Source organism: Meles meles, chromosome 3, assembly GCF_922984935.1.
Source record: "Meles meles chromosome 3, mMelMel3.1 paternal haplotype, whole genome shotgun sequence".
NCBI lineage: Eukaryota > Metazoa > Chordata > Mammalia > Carnivora > Mustelidae > Meles > Meles meles.
The window spans coordinates 64,482,266-64,505,090 of record NC_060068.1 but is presented as its reverse complement, the minus strand read 5'-3'; the positions used below and the strand labels follow the sequence as shown (position 1 = coordinate 64,505,090).

At 38.4% G+C, this 22,825-nt stretch overlaps 1 protein-coding gene across 10 annotated transcripts in view; it reads right to left on the bottom strand.

Annotated features, from left to right (window-relative positions):
- MCTP1 (multiple C2 and transmembrane domain containing 1) overlaps positions 1-22,825 on the bottom strand; it is a 535,159-nt gene that overhangs the window by 275,582 nt on the left and 236,752 nt on the right. For all 10 annotated transcript variants that reach the window (XM_046000381.1, XM_046000382.1, XM_046000383.1 and 7 more), the window contains exon 2: positions 19,648-19,762. In XM_046000381.1, the coding sequence (XP_045856337.1) occupies positions 19,648-19,762 (115 nt within the window). The remainder of the gene's footprint in view (positions 1-19,647; positions 19,763-22,825) is intronic.

The window sequence follows — 22,825 nt, the reverse complement described above, 5'->3', positions numbered from 1 at the left end:
ACCTGAGCCGAAGGCAGAGGCTTAATCCACTGAGCCACCCAGGCGCCCCCAATAAACTATTTTTAAATTAAGGTGTGTACATTGTTGTCTGTTCAGACATAATGCTATTGCATCCTTCATGGACTGGAACGTAGTGTAAACATAACTTTTATATGCAAGGGGAAACGAAAAAGTCCCTTTGACTCTCTTTACTGTGATATTCGCTCTATTGCAGTGAAACCCAAACCCACAATATCTCAGAGTTATGCCTTGTAGATGATCAGAGGCCTTACTTTGTGTCTTCCTCTAAAACATTATATGCCGAATCCTATGAAACCTTTAGAACAAGCCTAGGAGGAAGATGCTCTTGTTACCACATTTTACATATGAGACTTAGCTCTTCAGTGACCCATTTCTGTCTTTCTGATGCCCACCATATGCTGTGGCAGAGGCCGCCACTGTCCAGCCATATCCCATCTGCACGCTCAGCTTTCCTAAACACCAAAGACTTTCTCCCTCCATTCCTTCCTCAAGCCTGTGACTTGCTGCAGTCATAGGGATGTGCTTCATGCATACATGGCTCAGGCCAATATACCTAGGAGAGCAGGCCTCAGCAGATGGCAAATGGGAACGGTTAAATGAACAGTCCATCTTCATGGTTACTCATCAGGACTTGCTGGGGCCTTGTACACCATGTTTCAGAGGTCCCAGAGGTAACCTGATTTCTCACTATCCCTGAACTGACCTTCTTCCCTTCCCTGTGTTATTCTCACCCCTTCCACTGCCCCGCGGGGGTTATCCCCCAGAGCAACCCAAATCCATGTCTCAGGCTCTGCTTCCACATAACATAACCTAAAAAAACATGGTCTTTTCTTCTGACAGACTGCTAATATTACTTAAAGTAACTGACTAAAGTTTGAGAACTTTTAAACATGAACGTACTTTCTAGAAAAGCAATTTATTTTATTCTTATAATTTATACTCAAAATTTTCTTTAATAAAGTAGAAAGCTTTGTTCATTGTTTTCTAAATTTAACTAGGAATTGTTCTCTGATAACTTTTTTCAATAGCTACTATGTTCTCAAAACACTGGAAAATTTAGAAAAGCTTAAATACACAATTTTATAGTCAATGTCTCTTGGTACATTTGTTACAAAAACGTAATCCTTTAAAATTTAAGACCACTCCTCAGTCTGCCTTTGAAAGATGTTTGTGGGTGACACATTGGTCATTCTTCGACTGTGAGGATCATTTCACTTTAGACCATAAAGCAGAGCGACTACACATATTCACGATGGGCAAAATCCACGCTTAACACAAAGAAGAGACGAATAACGGACATAATAATGAAATACAGTAGAAGCTATAGAGAATGTCCCCTTTTCCCCAGAGCCACTTTCCTTTCATATGGTAGAGCTTGCTTGATAGACTTCGAGCCATGAGTTTACATTTCAAATGGTTGTGAAGATCTAGGAGTCTTTCCTTTTCTCGAGAGCATCTGTTCACTTCAGAAAAACACGCTTTTTTTCTCTCTTAAGCGGGGAGGAGGGCCCACTGTGCCCCTGTGTTCTAAAACTCCCCAGTTGTATAATTCTGGTTCTTCTCCACACTACAGAGACTCTGGAAATGCAGCCAACATTTGTTCTCATGGAATCTCTCGGAAGGCAGAGAGTGAAACGTGGGAAACCAATACTATAAGGAATAATGTCTGATCTTTGATCTAGAAACTTCGTGTTTGCTTTCAGAATAAAATAAAGATAGATGCTAAATCTTTGATATGGCCTAGAGGGAGGCTTTTTACTTGCAAAAAAAATTTGTGAGATATTTCTGATACATATTCATAATTAAGTTGAAATATTTTCTTTCCACTATTCTTGGAGGACCCACACGTGGAGGGTGGAGACCAGAGTGCAGATGGTGAGAGAATTCAGCTGAGGCAGAACAAAGGTGATAGAAGTTTACTGAATAGACTGCAAGGGAGCAGTGGGCAGGGCAGCAGAGGACAGACTGTCTGCCAGGAGGCAGTGGTGGGCAGCTATAGTTAAGGGGGAAGGTGAGGAGGTATGGGAACGTATGGAATTTTCTTTTTTTGGTACCTGTGTCCATTGGTCACCTAGGGCTTATGGCTATTTTGAGGCAGGTTTCCTAATGGGCCTGTTTGCATTCAGCCTGATGGTCGCTGTGGGCCATTCTACGTTACTCAGGCTTCCATCGGTCAAGTTGGTTGCCTAAAAGCAGCCTCTACACCACAGAGAAAGTCTGTGTCATATGAACATCAAAGTCAGCAGACAACAGCCTTTGTGTTTCCCCGACCTTGCTATTTAAGAGCAGCTACAACCAAAAAAATACTAGACTTTTCAAAGACGTGACAATTCCAGCTCATCTTCAGAGCTCGCTCCTGTCAAAGTCGAAGGGCCCTTTGAAGGGCTTCTTGTTCTGTGGTGTTGTGGCATCTTGCCATCTAACATGAGCCCTGAGAGAAGTGAGATGGGCCTGAAGGCCTGAGAGAGACTGGAGGGAGAGTTTTGGACCCAGGGTACCTCAGGGGTTCCAGGAAGGGGAAGCTCAGAATGATGTCATAGTTTTCTAAAGTATGTTTCAGACCTGGGAAATTGTGTGGTCTTTGTTTTGTATTTGAGGAATTCCATGTGGTTGTCTGCTGTCACTGAACAGTGATTAAAACCCCTGGAAAGAAACTCTAGGGTGAGTGAGTACCCCCTCACTGATGTCTTTTGGCTGAAGTATGGTTTGCCCGGGGAGGTTGTTGTACACATGGTTTGTGACCACAGTTTCATTGACTTATGAGTCAAAATTACATATAGTGTTAAAAAAGAAAAAAAAAAAAGCCCAAATTGGAGTCATTTCCCCCCACATCAACAAACCAAGACCAAGTTTCAACCTACTCCAGGAATGTGATCTTTTACGAGTCAGTCTGAAACTTCCTGCTCAGCCCTTGTGTGGCCCTCCACAGGATAGAAACTATGGCGTTCCCTTTCCTTCCAAAGAGGTCCTGGCTGAAACAATCTTTTTCTTTTCTTTCTTTCTTTCTTTTTTTTGATAATAACTTCTTGCTTCACCCTCCTTCTTATAACAATATTCTATTTTATACAACTCCTTAGAACAGCTCTCTACTTGCTAGATAGGATGGTGCCTGACTGATGAATTGCTGAATAAAGCCAATCAGATCTTCAAATTTACTTGGTTGATGTTGCTGGTTTTTTAAATAATTTTTTTATTTTGTTATGTTAGTTTTTAATTAGTGGGGTGATTTTCCGTGTGACTGTGACTGTGGCTGTGGCTGTGATTGTGCGTGTGTGTATGTCCAGTGAGATTCTTAAGACATTTATATGAATGGTTCTCAAACTTTAGCATGCATCAGAATCACCCAGTTTTCTTAAAACACACATGAATGGGCCCCACACCCAGAGCTTATGAATCACTAGGTGTCTGGGGTGGGGCCCAAGGATTTGCAAGTTCCCAAGTGATACTGATGCTGCTCCTCTGGGACCAAACTCTGAGAATTATTGCTCTATATCCACACACACCCCCGCATTTTTAAAGAGCATTTCTAAAAATTAAGGGTGGTTGTGCCCATTATAAGAACATGGAGTTAAATGAGTAAGTCTACTTAAAACATGAAAGGAGAAGGGAGAATCTGATTGTTCATTTCGCAAGAACTTGAAAAAAGAAAGGTGTAATTTCCTTGCAGCGAGTGAACTAAGGAAATAGTTCTAATTCATTTTATTTTATTATTTTTTTATCTTAAATATTTTATTTATTTGAGAGAGAGAGAGAGAGAGAGCGCACATGAGTGAGCAGGGGGAGGAGCAGAAGGGGAGAGAACGAGAACAGAGCCAATGTAGAGCTCGATCACAGAACCACAAGATCATAACCTGAGCTGAAACTAACACTCAGGCACTCAGCTGATAGAGCCACCAGGTGCCCCAGAAATAGTTCTAATTTTAAAAAGACAGAACAAACAACTGAGCAAGATAACTTTATCTCAAGGGCAAAAGAGCTATCCCCTAAACAATGTTAGCATGTATTTTCTTTTTTTTTTTTTGAAAAGGTACCTTCGCCTGCCTCCAGAGGAAAATCAATAAGATTATATAGTCAGTATCTCAAATTTAATTGAGCTCATATTTTGATAGGTTTTGAGATTAACAAATGCACATAAGTTTAGAATAAGGAGTCTCAAAACCTCCCTCCACATAAAAGGAAGAAGAAAGTGCTCAAAGGGATGGCAGAGTTTTAGTTCATGGGTGTCTTGGTCACTAAGACAAGGTAAAGAACAAAAAAAATATGCTAATGGCACAGCCTTAATTAAGAAAACTTTTTGTCTTTTAATATTTTAAACCAAAAGTTAAAGATAGTATTACGTGGTAAATAAATATTAAAAAGTTCTTAAAGTTGACTATTATAATTGAGGACTCTTCATTTGCTTGAACACCGAAAATACTTGAACGAATTAAATTGTTTATTAAATTTGGCTAAATAGACAGCTAAATGTGTTATCTTTGTCTATATCAGAGCGAGATATATAACATAACACTTAGTCCATGTAAATCAGATTGATTTTATAATAACAGGTCTAATTAACTGGAAAATTTGTATACTTGTCTTATGGAACAGGTAAATTATCACTAAAATTTAACATTGTGGCTATAAATATGTATGCAATTAAACTGAATTAGAATAAGTAGCATTTTTATTTAAAAAACAGGTTTTTCTTGTATTTCTTTAAATTTTATTTTACCTCTCTGCAAATTTTTTTTCTCTTTCTTTTTTTTTAAAAGATTTTATTTATTTATTTGACAGAGATCACAGGTAGGCGGAGAACCGGGCAGAGAGAGAGGAGGAAGCAGGCTCTCCACTAAGCAGAGAGCCCAATGCGGGGCTCGATCCCAGGACTCTGGGATCATGACCTGAGCGGAAGGCAGAGGCTTTAACCCACTGAGCCACCCAGGCACCCCACCTCTCTGCAAATTTTTAAGGTCTACATTTTTCTAAAGATTTTATTTAGTTATTTGAGAGAGATAAAGAGTGCAAAAGCAGGGGGGAAGGGCAGAGGCAGAAGCAGACTCCCTGCTGAGTGGGGAGCCCAATGTGGAACTCTGGGATCATACCTCAACTGAAGGCAGACGCTTAACTGACTGAGCTAACCAGGCGCCCCAGGCATTCTATTTCCATCCGTTTACTAGTTATTCTTGACAAGTTTAACATGCCTCCTTATATCAACAGTTCTGAAGATCAAACCTGCTCCTCTGCTGACTAATACAGTCTGTAGAATATTTCTTTCTTCTTTTCATTTTTTAAATTAATTAACACCTAGTGTATTGTTAGTTTCAGCGGCAGAGTTCAGTGATTCATCAGTCTTACGTAACCCCCAGTGCTCATTACATCTTGTTGTAGAATATTTCTTAAACCCTCCACTCCTGACTCATAAGTTGTTACCCAGTATTTTCATTTAGCCCTTTTAAAAAAATCACACACTTTAACAAGTTTTACTTCATATAAATAATGCTTATTTAATGTTACCTGTATGTTTACCAATTCTTTTGCTCACTGTTACTCACTAGAACTCATGTCTGAGATTCTTCTCCCTCAAGTCATTTTTCAGAAGCTCTTTGGGTGAAGCTTGGCAGTGGCAAATTCTCTCAGATACAAATTTCAAAATAAAGCTATTAGAATAGCTTTATTCTGCCTTCAGTCTCAGAAGATTATTTTGCTAGGTAGATAACTCAAAGTGGGTAATTATTTTCTAATTCCAGATTGATAGGTTCTTTCAGCCCTTCACAGAGATTTTTATTTTTATTGTATTTCTTAAAGATTTTATTTATGTATTTGACAGACAGAGATCACAAGTAGGCAGAGAGGCAGGCAGAAAGAGAGAGCAGGAAGCAAGCTCCCTGCTCGATCCCAGAACCCTGGGATCATGACCTGAGCCAAAGGCAGAGGCTTAACCCCTGAGCCACCCAGGCGTCCCCACAGAGATTTTTGATAATATGTTTTCCGAGTCCTTGTTGTGAAACCTGAAGTCGAATTGTCATTTGTGTGTAGATCTTTGTTTTCCTTAAGCTGCTTTTAAAATATTTTTGCGTTTGTGTTCCGGCGTTTTACTATAATGTATCTGGATCTAGAGTTCTGTTATTTATCAAGCTTGCTAGAAGACATATTTTGGACACATAAGGATTTATATCCTTTGTTGGAATTGAAAAATTATCCTCCATTAACTCAGTAACTATTTCTCCTCCTCTCCTCAATGGAAATTCATAAATGAGATTTATTATTCTTTTCCCACATCTCTCAGTCCCAGTTGCAGAATTTCTATCTCCTTGTTTTCTTGTATTGCATTCTGGGTTATTTATTTATTTATTTATTTATTTATTGATATATAATGAGCATACAGTGTTATATTAGTTTCAGGTGAAATACCATATTGATTCAATGAGTCTTTGCACAGTGGTCATCGTAACTGTGGTTACCATCTGTCACCAAATGTTATTACAATATTAACAACATAGTCCCTATGCAGTACTTTCCATCTCCACGGCTTATTTATTTTATAACTGGAAGTTGGTACTTCTTAATCTCCTTTATCTATTTCTCCCATTTTCCAGCACACTTCCCCTCTGGAAACAATCAGTTTGTTCTCTGTATTTAAGCCTCTATTTATTTCTTTGTTTATTTTTTTTTAGACTCCGTGTATAAGTGAAATCACATGGTACTTGTCTCTCTCTGTCTGATTTAGCATAGTATCCCCTCGGTCCATCCATGTTGTTGCAAATGGCAAGATCTCATTCTTTTTTTTATAACTGAGTAGTACTTCATTACACACACACACACACACACACACACACACACACATGTTTATTCATTCATTTATTTACTTCCATATCTTGGCTATTGTAAATAATTCTGCAATAAATATAGGGGTGCATATGTCTCTTTGAATTAGTGTTTTTGTTTTCTTTAAGAAAATATCCAATAGTGGAATTACTGCATCATACGGTAGTTCTATTTTTTTTCATTTTTCGAGGAAATGTCATACTATTTGTCATAGTGGCTGCACCAATTTACATTCCCACCAACTATGTGCAAGGGTTCCTTTTTCTCTACATCTTTGCTGACATTTATTTCTTATCTTTTTGACTGTAGCCATTCTGACCAGTCTAAGGTGATAGCTCGTTGTGATTTTGAAAGGATAGCCGTTGTAAACTTCAGACAATGCTGCATGCTATTCCATTTGGATTCTTCCTTGAATAAAATTTTCCAGTTCCGGTAAGTTTTTAGTATCACTCATAGTTGTATTATTTTATATACTTATGCTAAATCACAATGGAGACAGAGCAAAATACTTGATCTCCATAGAGTAGTGTTGTTTTTTTTTAAATAGACTTTGATTTTTAGAGACGTTTTATTTTCAAAGCAAAGTTGACTGGAAAATACAGAGAGTTTATATTCTTTGCTTCCCACGCATGCCTAGCTTCCCTCCCCATCAACATCCTCCCCACACAATGGTTCACTCGTATCAGTGAATCTACACTGACCCATCATTTTCACTTATAGTCCATAGTTTTCATCAGGGTCACTGAGTAATTTCTGTTTACATATTTTGTCAACATGTAAATATATTTGAAATGTAAATAGCATTCCAATTATAAGGATAACATCAACACAGTAAAGAGTGTCTTATGCTTTACAAAATTAATTATATTCAATCTCTAAAATGTATCACCTATCATTTCATATATATGCATGTCTGTTGAAGATACATACATATTGAGGAAATTTAAAGTTGTTTTTTACAGATACCAGATTAGTTGTTGCTAGAAGTGTAAGGAAAAATTACCACAAAAGATCATAATGGAACTTTCTGAGGTGCTAGAAATGTTAAATATATATATTGTATATATTGTTATATATATGTTGTTATATATATATTGTATATATTGTTATATATATGTTGTATATATAAATGTTATATATATATACACAACATATATATATTTATATATATATATATTTTTTATGCTAGTTATGACTAGTTAGTTAGACTGTATTTTTCTGTCAAACTCATTAAACTGTGTAAGTTTGGACCCTGTGTAAATTATACCTCAAAATATAATTTGAAAAAAAAAACAATTATTTGTTAAAGAGATTTGTGTAATAGAGGACTGATAATCCAGAAAGAAAAATGGTCACTGAAGTATAGAGTCTGTTCTCAATACAAGGTAGTAAAACATGACTGACTTTCTGGATAGATGGAAGGTTTTGCCTCACCCAAACTGAACACATCCTCTCAAAAAGGGTCTGCTTTTATTCTGCTTTTGAGTATTTTATGACCATGGTCACTTGTTGAAAAAAAAAAAAAAAGACCAAGAAAACAGTAGTAAGGGGTGGTCATGTCTAGACAACTTAAGATAGCTAAACGATTTCTTGTTCTACCTTTGTTGTTACGGTTTCTATAAAGGGCTGTGACTTTGGTGGTTAATAACACAGGCAAGGCTGTATCTACTTCTCAGCTTTTCTGAGTACTTCTGGTGCCTGACCAAAATTTCTTTTGATTTCTCTAGGGAGAAATCCTAAATTCCTAAATTCAGACTTATAAAACTGACAAGGTGTTTTTTTTATACTAACTCTGGTGCCTCCTAAACAACTCCTAGGTAGATCTAAAGGCTTGGAATCACACTGCCTTGAACCTCTTCCTGTGGCACTTACGAGCAAGGAGGAACTGTCTGATACAATTAGGCACAGCTGGAATACTCTGTACTTTCTTAATTTTCCCAATGCTTGCTCCTTCTTCTTGAGAATATGACCTCAAGGCTACTCTAGTTCTCTGTTAAGCTGAAGAGATGGTATGTCAACTATGTTCCTAGGCAGCAAACGGTAAAAATGATCTCCTAGTTGGTGAATTTCATCTGGCGTGGGAGGAGTAGAAACACGTGACAGGAAGCTCTATCTTTTGGCTTCCCTGAGTGTAATGACTCTTGGAACTGGGCATGTCGACAAATAGCTATGTCTACAGGGCACCTGGGCGACTCAATCAATTAAGCATCTGCCACAGTTGGGCAGTGATCTCAGGGTCCTGGGACTGAGTCCCTAGTTGGGCTCCCTGCTCAGTGGATAGTCTGCTTGTCCTTTTACCTCTGCCCACCACCCCAACCCTGCCCAGGCTCATGCTCTCTCTCTCTCAAATAAATAAAATCTTAAAAAAAAAAAAAAAAAAGCTACATCTATGAAGTAGTTGTAAGAGATACCGGCTCCTGAGAGAAATAAGGCATTTATACCAGAGTGGTTCTCACACCTGCTCAGTGTGATCCTGTCTTCTTCCATCTGCACCTTGTCACCTGCAGGGCCCAGGAAGACAGCTGCCAGACGGTGTGTGGGCACTGCCACATGGACTGCAACCAGGGATAGCTGTGCCATCCTGCTGTTGAGTTGTGGTCCCTGTCCTGTATCTTTCTGAAGAGATATCAAATATGGCCTTGGATAGTCTTGTGAGGCTGATGTTCAGTTAAACCTAAGGGTCATATTGGGTGTGGGATACTGGTTTTTTTTGGGATAGGGACTTAGCCAAGGCCAATTTTATATAGATGATAAAGTATTATTCTTCAATATGCTATTACATGCCCTATGGGGATAAGGGGAAGCATGTTCAGAGTCATGCACATGACACAATGGATGGCAATAAATTCACCTCGAGGAAGATTTTATTTGTAGTCTTAAAATGCTTTTGTCAACTGGATTTGATCTGGGTGCACACACTATTGTACTGATTGTAAGGCTTTGGAGATTTGCCAATATCTTCATTGTACGTAATACATTTTCCCCCTCAGGGTAATCCATCACCTAAATGATAGTTATCCCCAACTGCTGATGTCATCACTTCCAGCAGGGGATTCTACTGTCTTCTATACTGAGATGACTGGTTTCTATAATAAACTCACCACAAGCATTCAGTGTGTTATCAACAGGTGGCCTCTGTTCTCCCCTCATGCTTGTCTCAAGGTCCCTACTGTAAGCTAAAGACTAGACATCGTGCCTTCTCGAAAAATTACACAGTAAGTCCCAGATCTTGACAGAAATGACTATTGACACTGCTCAGAATCAGCCCATGGGTACAGGTTTCTAAGTGTAAGCTGAAACTGCCACCATGAGAGAATACCTCATCAATGTGCCAGGGGACTTAAAAGTTGGGATTTCCAGAACTATTTTGCTCCAAAGACAGATGATTTTGTGAAAGCAGGTTATCAAGTAGGTTACCTAGATCAGCAAGAGAAGAAATAGGATCTTGGGGAAATGAACAGACACGGTTTTAAATATTGGTATTCTTTTTAGTGGCTTATTTTATAATAAGGCCTTTAGTCGGCTCCACTCAACCCCACATTTAGAAGACTAAATTAGGGCTAATTAGAATAAATGCCTCTTTTTAAATAATCTTATTCAATGGGCTTATAACCTTGTAAGTTTTGGCGATACAAAACAGTTGTACCAAAAATGTAAACTCATTCTCAATTAGGGTGTTTTGCCAATTTGACATTTCAAAATTTGTGGAAAGGATAATTTTGATTATTTCATATGATCCAATTTCAGGGACTATATAACTAAATTTCTGAGAATATTTTTCTCTATGGGCACAATCCATCAAAATGCAGGAACACATTAAATTTCCTTTATTCTAATATCAAGAAGGAACATAATTTATAAGAAGTCTAAATATGGAAAACTATAAATATGAGCTAATTAACCTCTGGTGAATTGAGGACAATATCTAATAAATGGAACTCAGAGACCCATTTTTAAAATGACTTACGCTTAAAATCATCTTTTGTTAACAGATGCTGAATTAAATTATGTTTATTTTAAATCAAATTCATCTATAGAAAATCAAATCAGATTTCCAAAAAACCCACCATTGGCAAAGTCTGTGCAGATTCTGAGGGAAAATGATGCATACTGATTGACCTTGTGGATAGACTCCTGAGAACAACGTCAGATATTGTACACATTGCCTTTCCTAGGTCCTTTTACTTTTTGTGACATGCAGTTACTTGCGAAGGTTTAATAAGAATTGGTCCCTCTTCCTGTCTAAATATAATTAAGCAAAGTAAATCTGTAGGCATAATAATATAAGAAATAGTGCATTTAAAAGTAGGTATTATGGGGCGCCTGGGTGGCTCAGTGGGTTAAGCCGCTGCCTTCGGCTCAGGTCATGATCTCAGGGTCCTGGGATCGAGTCCCACATCGGGCTCTCTGCTCAGCAGCGAGCCTGCTTCCCTCTCTCTCTCTCTGCCTGCCTTTCTGTCTGCTTCTGATCTCTCCCTGTCAAATAAATGAATAAAATCTTAAAAAAAAAATCCTTTAAAAGTAGGTATTATTTAGTTAAGTGTGATAGGACTGTATTTCATTTACAGAAACATTATCTTCAGAGTCTTTTCCAGAGATGGGTGCAGTAATGGCTGTGTGGCTTAAAGAGTTTCAGATTTTCATTTGGTAAAGAATGTCACTTCTTGGCCAACCATGGGAATTCTGAAGAAAGGAACAGCCTGGTGTATACAGCGCTGCAGACCACCTGGGGAAGAGTTACTAGATTCTTTGCTCTGGCTCAGGATAAATGGAGTGTTAAAACCAGTGTTAAAATCTTTCTAGGACAGTGGTGAAGTCCTGGAGTCATTTACAAAATCTCAGGTAGAAGTTCATTGTCAGGGTTCAGTAATTGTATGGCTTTAGTTATATTAACATGTAGCAAGGGAATCTTTGCATGTCAATGAATGATGTTTTTTGCACCTATGAAAATAAGACAGGAAAAACAGGACAGAATACATGTATTCTGCAGAAGCTTACTGATCTATATATGGATGTGTATATACACATATATATGTATATATATGTATGTATATTTGTATTTGCGTATGTATATATAAAGCTTTACTTCAGACTATAGACTATGTAAAATAACTATTATTAAAACTCTGAGCTGCTGTGATTTTTTTTTAAATTCCCCAATGGTAGGAAACTGGTGAGAGGAATGACAATTAACAGGTATATATATGATTGTGTCTGTATTGGGTAAAACAAGTTATACCTGATTCCATCATTTGTAAGAAATGCAAAAAAAATCGACTAAAAACATATTCAATTTACCATCTTAGCACAAGAAGGTAACATGACAGACCTTTTCTTGATCAAAATAGCTCCTTAAGACTGTAAGTCTAAAGAAGGAGCTGCCAAAAAAGTATCTCAAAATCTGCTCAGAGATAGACTTTCTTCTGATGATACAAATTGCATTCTGGGGGAAAAAAAGGGATGCTCACGGTACTTCATTTCCTGATCAACTTTAATGGACTAGAAATTTTTTCTAGGAAGCATCAATATATATAGTACATCTCTAGAATGGGTATCCTTTTGATAGTGAAATGAACACTATTAACAATTATGTCAGTTAACAGTCTAAAAAAAACAACAACAACACTGTCCCCAAGAAAACCAGAATATATGGCCATTCTATCACAGAGGAAATTCCTAAGGGCCCAAACCAGAGAATCCTGAACAACAAAAGGTGGGTGAATGTGTTGGGGTGGCGGCTGCCCTTACAGCCAAATCCCGTGAAGATGAGAGGAAATATATGTAAACGCCAAATATTGCCCCTGAGGCATAATTCACACTCAGAGACTAACTCTCTTGAAAACTTCTCATAAATTATTCTAATGACAAAATTGCTGGCAGGTCCTCCAACTTGAAAAGGGCTTGTTTATACTTAGAATACAAAATATGTTTCAGTTTTGTAAAACCGAATTTATTTTGGGAAAAAAAAAGGCTTTCCAATCATTTCCTCAGATCTGGCTGTCTGTTACTGCTGTTACTGATATAAGGTCTCGGTTAGGGAGGTTTCACTAAACTGTGAGGCAAGTGAAGCTTGCAGAGGAAAACCTTCTAGATCCTTTTCCATCCCCAGGTTTCTAGAATTCTTACTCCAGCCTGAAAACATTGTACTCAGAGCACTCGGGAAACTCTCCTTTGGCGGTGACACATCACACTCAAGAGCAGAGTGACTGGAATTCTCTAACTCTACTCAGCTAGGGACTTCTAACATGGTTATAGATAGAGTCACAATAAACAATTCACATAGATCACTTTTTTTTCCTGCCGACGATCTAATGTCTCATTCAAATGTTATATGCCATAGTTTACTTCTAAGACCTTCTTTCTTTCTTTCTTTCTTTCTTTCATTCTTTCTTTCTTTCTTTCTTTCTTTAATATTTTATTTATTTAGTTGACAGACAGAGATCACAAGTAGGCAGAGAGGCAGACAGAGAGAGGAGGAAGCAGGCTCCCCGCTGAGCAGAGAGCCCGATGCTGGGCTTGATCCCAAGACTCTGGGATCATGACCTGAGTGGAAGGCAGAGGCTTTAAACCCACTGAGCCACCCAGGCACCCCCTAAGACCTTCTTTAAATGACATAAAACATGGATCACTTCTTTGATTATTTAAATTTGTTCCTAGTATTTGAAGAGAATCAGTTGTCCTCTGTAGTGGAATGACTTGGGTTCTCTCGAATATACGTCTAAGTCCTAACCCCGTGCCTGTGAATGTGACCTTATTTGGAAACAGAGTCTTTGTAGGTGTACTGCCGGTATGAATCGTGAGATGAGATCATCCTGGATTTAGGGTAAAAACACTAAATCCAATGACTGTCCTTATGAAAGAAAGGGGCAGAGACTGGAGGTGTGGAGAGACAGAGGGAAATACCCTGTAGGGATGGAAGCAGGGTCGGAGTGATGCTGCCACAAACCAAGGAACGTCTGGGATCAACAGAAACTAGCGGAGTCCAGAAAGAATTTTTCCCAAGAGCATCTGGAGGGAGTGTTGCCCTACCACATCCTTGATTGTTTGACTCCTGGACTCCAGAGCTGTGAGATAATAAATTTCTGTTGTTTTAAGCCACCAAGTTTGCACTAATTTGTTAAAGCAACCCTAGGAAATTAATACACCTTCCACTGTACAAATTACAAGAAATCAAATTGTAGGCAATTGCTATCGCCAGACATAAGTACACAGATCGCTCTTACTTTTCTAACAATGCAAATAATCATGTCAGGACATTACATTCAAATGTGATAGATTATAATATGGTCCCCCAAAACCTAATCCAATTAAAATACAAATGGTGTTTTTCTAATAATAACCAGACATTGTGATTGTCACAGGACTGCCAGATAAGATAAGGAACTCAGTTAAATTGAAATTTCAGATAAATAATATATCACATTTTAGTAAAGTATGTCTTAAATATTACATGAAATATATTATTTATTTGACAAATTTTTATTAATTTTTTATTAAATAAAGTTGACATGTAATATTGTGTAAGTTTGAGGCGTTGGGCATGTTACTCTGATAAATTTATAAGCTGTCACATGTTGTCATTGTAGCAATACATTACATAGTTACAGTACAATATTATTATCTGTATTCATTATACTGTGGATCAGATGAGATGTATTTATACTAAAAGTAATGTGTTGTTGATCCAAAATTCAAATGTAATGAGGCATCCTGTGTTTTTATTTGCTAACTCTGGAACCTTATGATTGCAGCAGAGAGATTGTACACAACACTCCAAATCACATAGCTAATAAAATGTTGAGCTTGACTTTGAAATTATGTGCATCGGTCTCTTTAAGATCATGTGTTTCTAGTTCATCAGGTTGCTTAAAGCAGACATGATAAAACTTAGCGAGAGGCAGTAGTGTTTTGAGAAGTCATCTACTTGTTGTTCTGTAAAAAAGGTTATAAAAATGGAAAAATAATGGCCAGTTTTGACTGCTAAGCCCAACTCCATGTCCATTATGTATGAGGGAAGATTCTGGAGATGAAAAGGTCAAATACTGTAGCTATGTTAGTGATGGTCAAGTGATTTCCCATCCCACTAATTCCACGCCAGGGTGACATGGGACAGAGCAGGGATAGGCATTTGGTTTTGCTGGGTAGTAGGTGAGGGCATCAGTGTAATAAATGATAAAAATAAACTTATGCTAGTTCCAAGAGTTATAAAAATATTTTTGCGGACAGTCACCTTTTTCTAAAAGCCACATTGCTCCCCGGTACTATGACTATTAAATCTCAATAGTTCTTTTGTGCTCCCTCATTCACGATGCTACCACATATTCCCCTAGGTGCCTCTGATATTTTCCTTTCCTTCTCCATTTCCCCATCCACAACCCCACTTCAGTGCCTCAAAACTATACCCCCACATCCCTGCAGCATTTCTTAGCTTGTTTTCTCCCTTCCAATGATCCATCTCCATTTAACTATCTTCTATGTATACAAATTCACAAGTGTGAAGTCACCCAGTACGACCTGTTCAATCACAGGCTGAGCATAGCTGTCATTCACAGGTAGGTCCAAGATCAATTTTAATCAATCTGATACTTAACTCAGGTTCTTTCCTTTGTTTAAATATCTCCTCTCATATCTACTCAATAAAAACCTCATAAATGTTAGGCCAGGTAAGTAAAGCAGTGAAGTTGGATTGGAGTTCGCACTTTAAACACACTGGGATATTCTTCACTTACACAGAGTATTTTTTCCCCATTTTTAGTAAGAATATGGCCCTCTTGTTGACTTCAAAAAATTCCTCTTTGAGGGGCGCCTGGGTGGCTCAGTGGGTTAAGCCTCTGCCTTCGGCTCGGGTCATGATCTCAGGGTCCTGGGATCGAGCCCCGCATCGGGCTCTCTGCTCAGCAGGGAGCCTGCTTCCCCCTATCTCTCTGCCTGCCTCTCTGACTAGTTGCAATCTCTGTCTATCAAATAAATAAATAAAATCTTTAAAAAAAAAATTTCCTCTTTGAGGCAGAGACAACTGTTGAGAGTGCAACCGTAGGAACGACGGCGTGTGTGGACAGTGCCATCCTGACTGACAACTGTGGAGACAGGGAACGGTGGGATGAGATCACGCAGCCCTGTCCACAGGGCAGCCGCTCAGGTCAGACCCTGGCCGAGTATATCTGATGTTTTCTCATGATCACGCTGACTGGATGCACTTTTTGACAAGACTGTCAGAGAAATGATGTGCCTTTCTCAGTGGAACATATCAGGAGGTCCATGTTATCTGTCTCTCTCAGTACACATGGATAAGATGGTATCTTCCAAGTTTCTCCACTGTAAAGTCACTATTTCCCCCTTTGTAATTTATATGGATGTTGTTAGGAAATGCTTTGAAATGATGCAAATATACTGTGTCTCATCACAATTTTGCACTTATAATTTTAGAATCTATTGATGACTTTTGCCAGCAAAATATTATTGTGGTGTTTGTTAAAAGGTGATTTTCTATTTTTATTTTCCCTTCTACATTTGTTCATCGGATTGTTGTACCATAAGGAAAAGCTGTACCTTCTACCCCACTTATTTATTTATTCAGTTATTTACTTACCAGCATGAACCCATATGTATATTATTTGATGGATTAGAATTCATTATTACCATCATTTATTTTGTTGCTGAAATTGGTCACATTTTGATCACTAGGAGCTCTTTTAAGTTGGCTTCTATGTTGTTTTGACATCATGACATCAATTTTTTTTTATTAATTCCTTACTGTCTGGGACTGCAAAATACTCTGGGCTCATCTTGTCTTATCCCTGGCCCAGATCTGCAATCAACCATTTCTCCAGGAGCAATGTTTACTTTTCTTGGGAAAATTATATTTAGAAACTAAAATCTGGGCCCAACACATATCTCGTGCTACTCTGTCATTACATGTTTGCGATTGTTTCTAGGCCCTCTTAGCACATAGATATAGGAAACACACACATGCATGCATGCGTGCGCGCACACACACATGCCCCCCCACACCCACACACACTTCCACCCATCTTAATTTCTGTCTATCTGTATATGTATTAAAAACCATTAGTTCATGGGGCACCTGGGTGGCTCAGTGGGTTAAAGCCTCCACCTTCCGCTCAGGTCATGATCCCAGGGTCCTGGGATCGAGCCCCGCATCAGGCTCTTTGCTCAGCCGGGAGCCTGCTTCCCTTCCTCTCTCTCTGCCTGACTCTCTGCCTGCTTGTGATCTCTGTTAAATAAATAAGTAAAATCTTTAATTAGTTCATACTGATGAGTCTCTAAAACCAGAAGGTTTGTTGCAGCTTTCCCTTGTTCTATGTTTGTAACTTCTTTCTCCAACAGTGGAGAAACTGGCTCTCATCATCTACAATATATTTATGAATTTGTTCAGTCCCATTATACACATTAAGTAGTTTCACAATTGATAGTCATGCTCTAGAGTACATCATGCATAGAGTTTTTGTTTTGTTTTGTTTTGATTATGGTATATAATCCAAATATTGTTTTACATGGTCACTTAGATTAGTTATTTTAGTCCTCATTCTCCTAAGGAATGGTTTTAGTTACCATCAATTTTGGTTTCCTTATACATTCTAATTGATATTTACTTATTTATTTAGTTAGTTGGTTCTGAAATATTGCCATAATTAAAGGATTAGAACTACATAAGTTTTACTCAGAGAAAAATCTCTTCCTCCTAAACCTTTTTATCCCATTCCCATCACTCATTCTTGACACCTGTTCTTACCTATATTATGTGTGTTATTAATGTCATTAGTTTCTGGATTTTACTTCCAATATTTCTTTTTCAATAAATGAACAGATATAACATTCCCTTCTTTCTTACATTCCATACTGTCAATAATCTTTTGTATTTTGCCTTGTCACTTAATAATATCCTGTGACGGGGCGCCTGGGTGGCTCAGTGGGTTAAAGCCTCTGCGTTCAGCTCAGGTCATGATCCCAGGGTCCTAGGATCAAGCCCCACATCGGGTTCTCTGCTCAGCGGGGAGCCTGCTTCCTCCTCTGTCTGCCTGCCTCTCTGCCTACTTATAATCTCTGTCTGTTAAATAAATAAATCTTAAAAAAATAATAATAATATCCTGTGACTCTTTTCTTTTTTTCTTTTTGAAGATTTATTTATTTTGGAGGGTTGTTGAGGGAGAGGGGGAGAAACCATCTCAAGCAGACTCCATGCTGAGCAAGGAGCTTGATGAGAGGCTCAGTCCCGTGACACTGAGATCATGACCTGAGACAGAATAAAGAGTCAGATACTTAATCAACTGAGCCACCCAGGCACCTCCTAGAACTCTTGTCATATCAATTCCTAGAGGTTTTCCTTATTCTTTATTTTATAGCTGCATAACATTTCATCATGTGGATGTACCATATTTTATTTAACCACCTCTCCTATGGATAGGTATTTTATAATTGCAAACAATGTATTAAATAACTATGTGCATATGTATTTAACATTGTTGGGAGGGCATATCTAGGACTAAGATTTGATCTCCTGATGGCTGATTTAAATCAAGTGATGCAACAGAATGTAAGAATACTCCTCAACCTAAAAAAAAATAGTATACATATATACAATAAAATAATACTGTGTTAATATCATTGTTTCCCTTCTCTAATCTAATTGTAACTGTTTTTGAGACAAGCAGTTCAATTCAATAAAAATTTGTCTTCAGATACTTAACCAGATGGTTAATTTTGAAAAATACATGTGTTAAAATTCGACATTTCCAATTACACCTTCATTCACTAGCTTTTACTCAAAAATTAAATCTATTAGCTGTAAAATTTCTAGTCTTAAAAAAACCCACTATTATACTAAATTATTTTCTCCATTTTATTCTTGTAGAGACAAGAGATAGAATTATAAGCTGTCACCCTAATTTGGTTCCTTCTGTACCCGAATTGTGGATGTCACATAGGGTGGGAGCAGAAAAACAAGACGGCATGAGGTCAGGAGCGCTTTTCAGGTTGTCTGACAACTGTTAGATGTTCAAGGGCTACCTCCTTTCCTTCCTGGAGGAGTTACACTCAAATTTAGCCTCCTTTGGAATTGGAATTGTGGGTCCTTAGGGCCCTCCGGCCTCCCTATCCTGAATAGCTAGTATTTTGAACTGTGAACAGGCTGCTCCTCCATAGTTCACCTCTGATCCATCCCTGGGGCTGCCTCTAGTGTGGGTTCAAGGAATCCCTAACGTAGCCCAAGGCTAGTGCACCAGGAGACCGCCTTGAAATTTGGAATCCAGAAACTAGAGAGTATTTTCCTTGTTTCTTCTTCCATCATGGCCTACAAAGACCTACAAAGACCTACTGTGAGACTACTGCCAGTTCCAAACAACACTCAGAAAATCGCTAGTGGGAACCTCCAAAGTTTTGGCAGAATGTTTGCCCTGGATTCTGCAATTTCAGCAGATTTAACCAGCAAATCTATGCAGCAAGCATTTCAGGTCTGCCAAATGGTTTACTTCTGATAGGGTTCCAAATAAGTGCCTCATCTACGAACCAATTATGTCACTGGTAATATATAAGGTAGAGTCTAATTTGTCAACAGTTTGGTAGGGACCATACTGTTTGGGTCATGACCAGTTCAGAGTTTTTGAATTTGCATCATAATCTCTTTCTCCATGGTCTCAGGAGACAAATAAAACTTCAAACCTTATTGTTGAACCCAACCTTCTAAAAATCACAATAATAAAGTTGATTTTTTTTTTTTAACTTAAGCAACCATAAGGAAAACAAAATTTGCCAAAAACATGTAGAATAAATTTCCAGGTAGTGTTGTTCTTATGTTCTTACCTCCTCGATCTCGGGCAGCTAAACTTTGACCCCTTCTTAATGTAATATCCAATTGGTACATTCCGGGATCAGCCAGGGGGACATCTGCATTACTGGTTCCAGCAGTATTTATTTTCTGAAAAACAAGAAATATTACAAAATATTAAATTTATTACCTCTTTCCCATTTCCTCCAGTGGGGGATCATATATAGCTTCTCTCAAACTGGAAGAATTAGTCAATAAAATGAATCATCTTGGGGTGCCTGGGTGGCTCGGTGGAATAAGGCCTCTGCCTTCGACTTGGGTCATGATCCCAGGGTCCTGGGATGGAGCCCCACATCAGGCTCCCTGCTCAGCGGGGAGCCTACTTCCTCCTCTCTCTCTGCCTGCCTCTCTGCCTACTTGTGATCTCTATCTGTCAAATGAATAAATAAAATCTTTAAAAAAAATGAATCATCTTGTGCATTACCATGCCATAATCACCCAGTTCTCTGAAAGTTTTTAAATTCACGAAATTCTTTAGAGTCAAAATAAAAACACAGCACTTATAAGAATTCTTGTTTTAACTCAGATTCGAGATAACAAATATAATATGAAAAACATTCCCCATGGATAACCCCACATAATTCAACTAGGAAGACTACATAGGAATAGTGTCTGAAATAAAAATATGACCAGTGATGAATGGATGGAGAATGAAGGTATGTGAGAGCAGCTGATTTCCATACAAGTGAGCTGAAAATTAAAGTGATCTATTCAGGTAACTCTGTTTACTCATTTATCTACGCAAAAGGGTCATACTGATGGATTACACACTACTACTTCAATCCCAGCATAAAATATGATGTAATTATACAGAAATAAATGTATCCAGCATTTCAACAGTATTTGTAAGGAACAAATACTCAGTGGGGCTAAATTTCTAGTGCTGCTTTCTGTAGAATTAGAGTGCACAAGCTATTTCTAGAACTAAAAATTTTTGCAAGGCTGCCCCTACAGAATATCTTTGTAACAATATACTATTAATTTACAAGCATTAAGTTAAATAAACACTTGCAGGGGGAAACTATATTAAAACAACACAAAAGACACAGAGTAAAAATTTTATAGGTCATATTTTATACTCGATGCCACTTTGAATATAACAGGAAAACTGACTTTTCTTTACACATTTGACATGATTTTAAATTGCTATAATTTTTCTTTCAATTCAAAATGAAATATTCTTGGGGCACCTGGGTGACTCAATGGGTTAAGCCTCTTAAGCCTCTGCCTGCAGCTCAGGTCATGATCTCAGGGTCCTGGGATCGAGCCCCACATTGGGCTCTCTGCTCAGCAGGGAGCCTGTTTCCCCCTCTCTCTCTGCCCGCTGCTCTGCCTACTTGTGATCTCTCTCTGTGCCAAATAAATAAATAAAATCTTAAAAAAAAAGAAATATTCTTTTGTTTTGGAATAATATGCATGGATAAAGTAAAAATGTAAATGCCAGTCTGGTTCTTCTACAGTTCATATGAAATACAATTATAAAGCAGTGTTTTTTCCCCCATGTTTCAAGACCAAGTAAGAAGCTTTCCTATAGGAGCAATTATCATTTAAAATAAGAAGCAACATAACTTTGACAGATAACCCAAACTCCTCATTTCTCCTCTGGTAACAATAAAAAAGATTTCACTTCTCTTCATGGTACCCCTGTTCCTATGTATGAAAGCACGGTGCCCGCAGTGGCTCAGGCTAGAAATCAATGAGTTCTCCTTGACTTCCTCATTTCCCTCTCCACCACAGGTGAAAAGTTGCCATATCCCATCCACTCCATTTCCACCTCCATTCTATCTCCGAATTGTCTTTTTTTTTTAAGTCCTATTAGCCCTAATTTGGATCTGGCCTTGAGACAAGAGAGGAACAAAAGTGAGATGATAGTCTTGCTCTTCCCTCAAACACTGGCTTGCCCCACCTCCTTGGCGTTACCAATTCTAACAATTTAGGGTATATCCTTCCATACTTTTTAAGGGCTTGTATAAACACTGATACCTGTAGGTTTATTTTTCTTTGAGTTTGCAGTTCTTATCTTTTAAAAAGATAGTACTTGAGGCACCTGGGTGGCTCAGTGGGTTAACCCTCTGTCTTCGGCTCAGGTCATAATCCCAAGGTCCTGGGATCGAGCACCACATCAGGCTCTCTGCTCAAGAAGGAGCCTGCTTCCCTGCTCTCTCTCTGCCTCTCTGCCTACTTATGATCTCTATCTGTCAAGTAAATACATAAAATCTTTAAAAAAAAAAAAGATAGTACTAATATTTTGCCTATTATGTCACAAATTATTTAATTTAAAAATGTCACAGGCATTTTGTTAATCAATACATACAGACCTATCTAGTTTTTCGTTCAAGGGACCTCATTTTCCACATGTGGGGGTACCATAATTTCTTCAATTATTTCTCTATTGATGAACATGTGAGCTGGTTTTGGTACTTGCCACTATAAGGACTTCTACTTTTATTTCACTGACAGGATGAATTTTTCCAAAAAAATTTATATAGTTCACACTACTATTGTAAGTATACAAGACATGTATTTCCCTATCCTAGTTAACATTGGATGTTACTAATTTTCAAGTTTGGGGAACAAAAACCCTTTAATATACAGTTCCAGAATTATGGTAGGGTGTCTTATAACTAGTATAAATGGCAAGAGTGACAACTGTTCACTGCACCACAGAGAAGATGCCAACCTGGGAAGATAGTGTTGGGTCCCCAATGTTGGGACCCCAGTAATGTGTCCATGGTCAAAGGAGCGAGACTGATACAAAGCGAAGGTCAAGCAAAGCTTTATTTCACGCCACGCATCAAGAATCAAACCAACCGTCAAACAGACCAGTCAGGGTCACCCCTTACAGAGAGGGCGACTCCTCCCTGCCTCACAGACTAACTTTTATAGAGCAAAGACCATGTGGTTGAGCCTGGCCACAAACTGGTGGTCCATGAGATTGCAATACACAGAGAAAGCTGCACAGTCATGCTAGGTCACTGGCCAATTGAACTACAATTCACCCCACAGTAGACAATTGCACTAGCCTATCACCTTGGTGAGAATTGGCCCCCAAAAGGCGGGGCCCACACTCCTTGGTAGCTAGGGAGACAGTATGCAGGGTTTACTGATTGGATGTCTCCACCTGACTCCACTCATCCCTGCATTCGGGCCCGT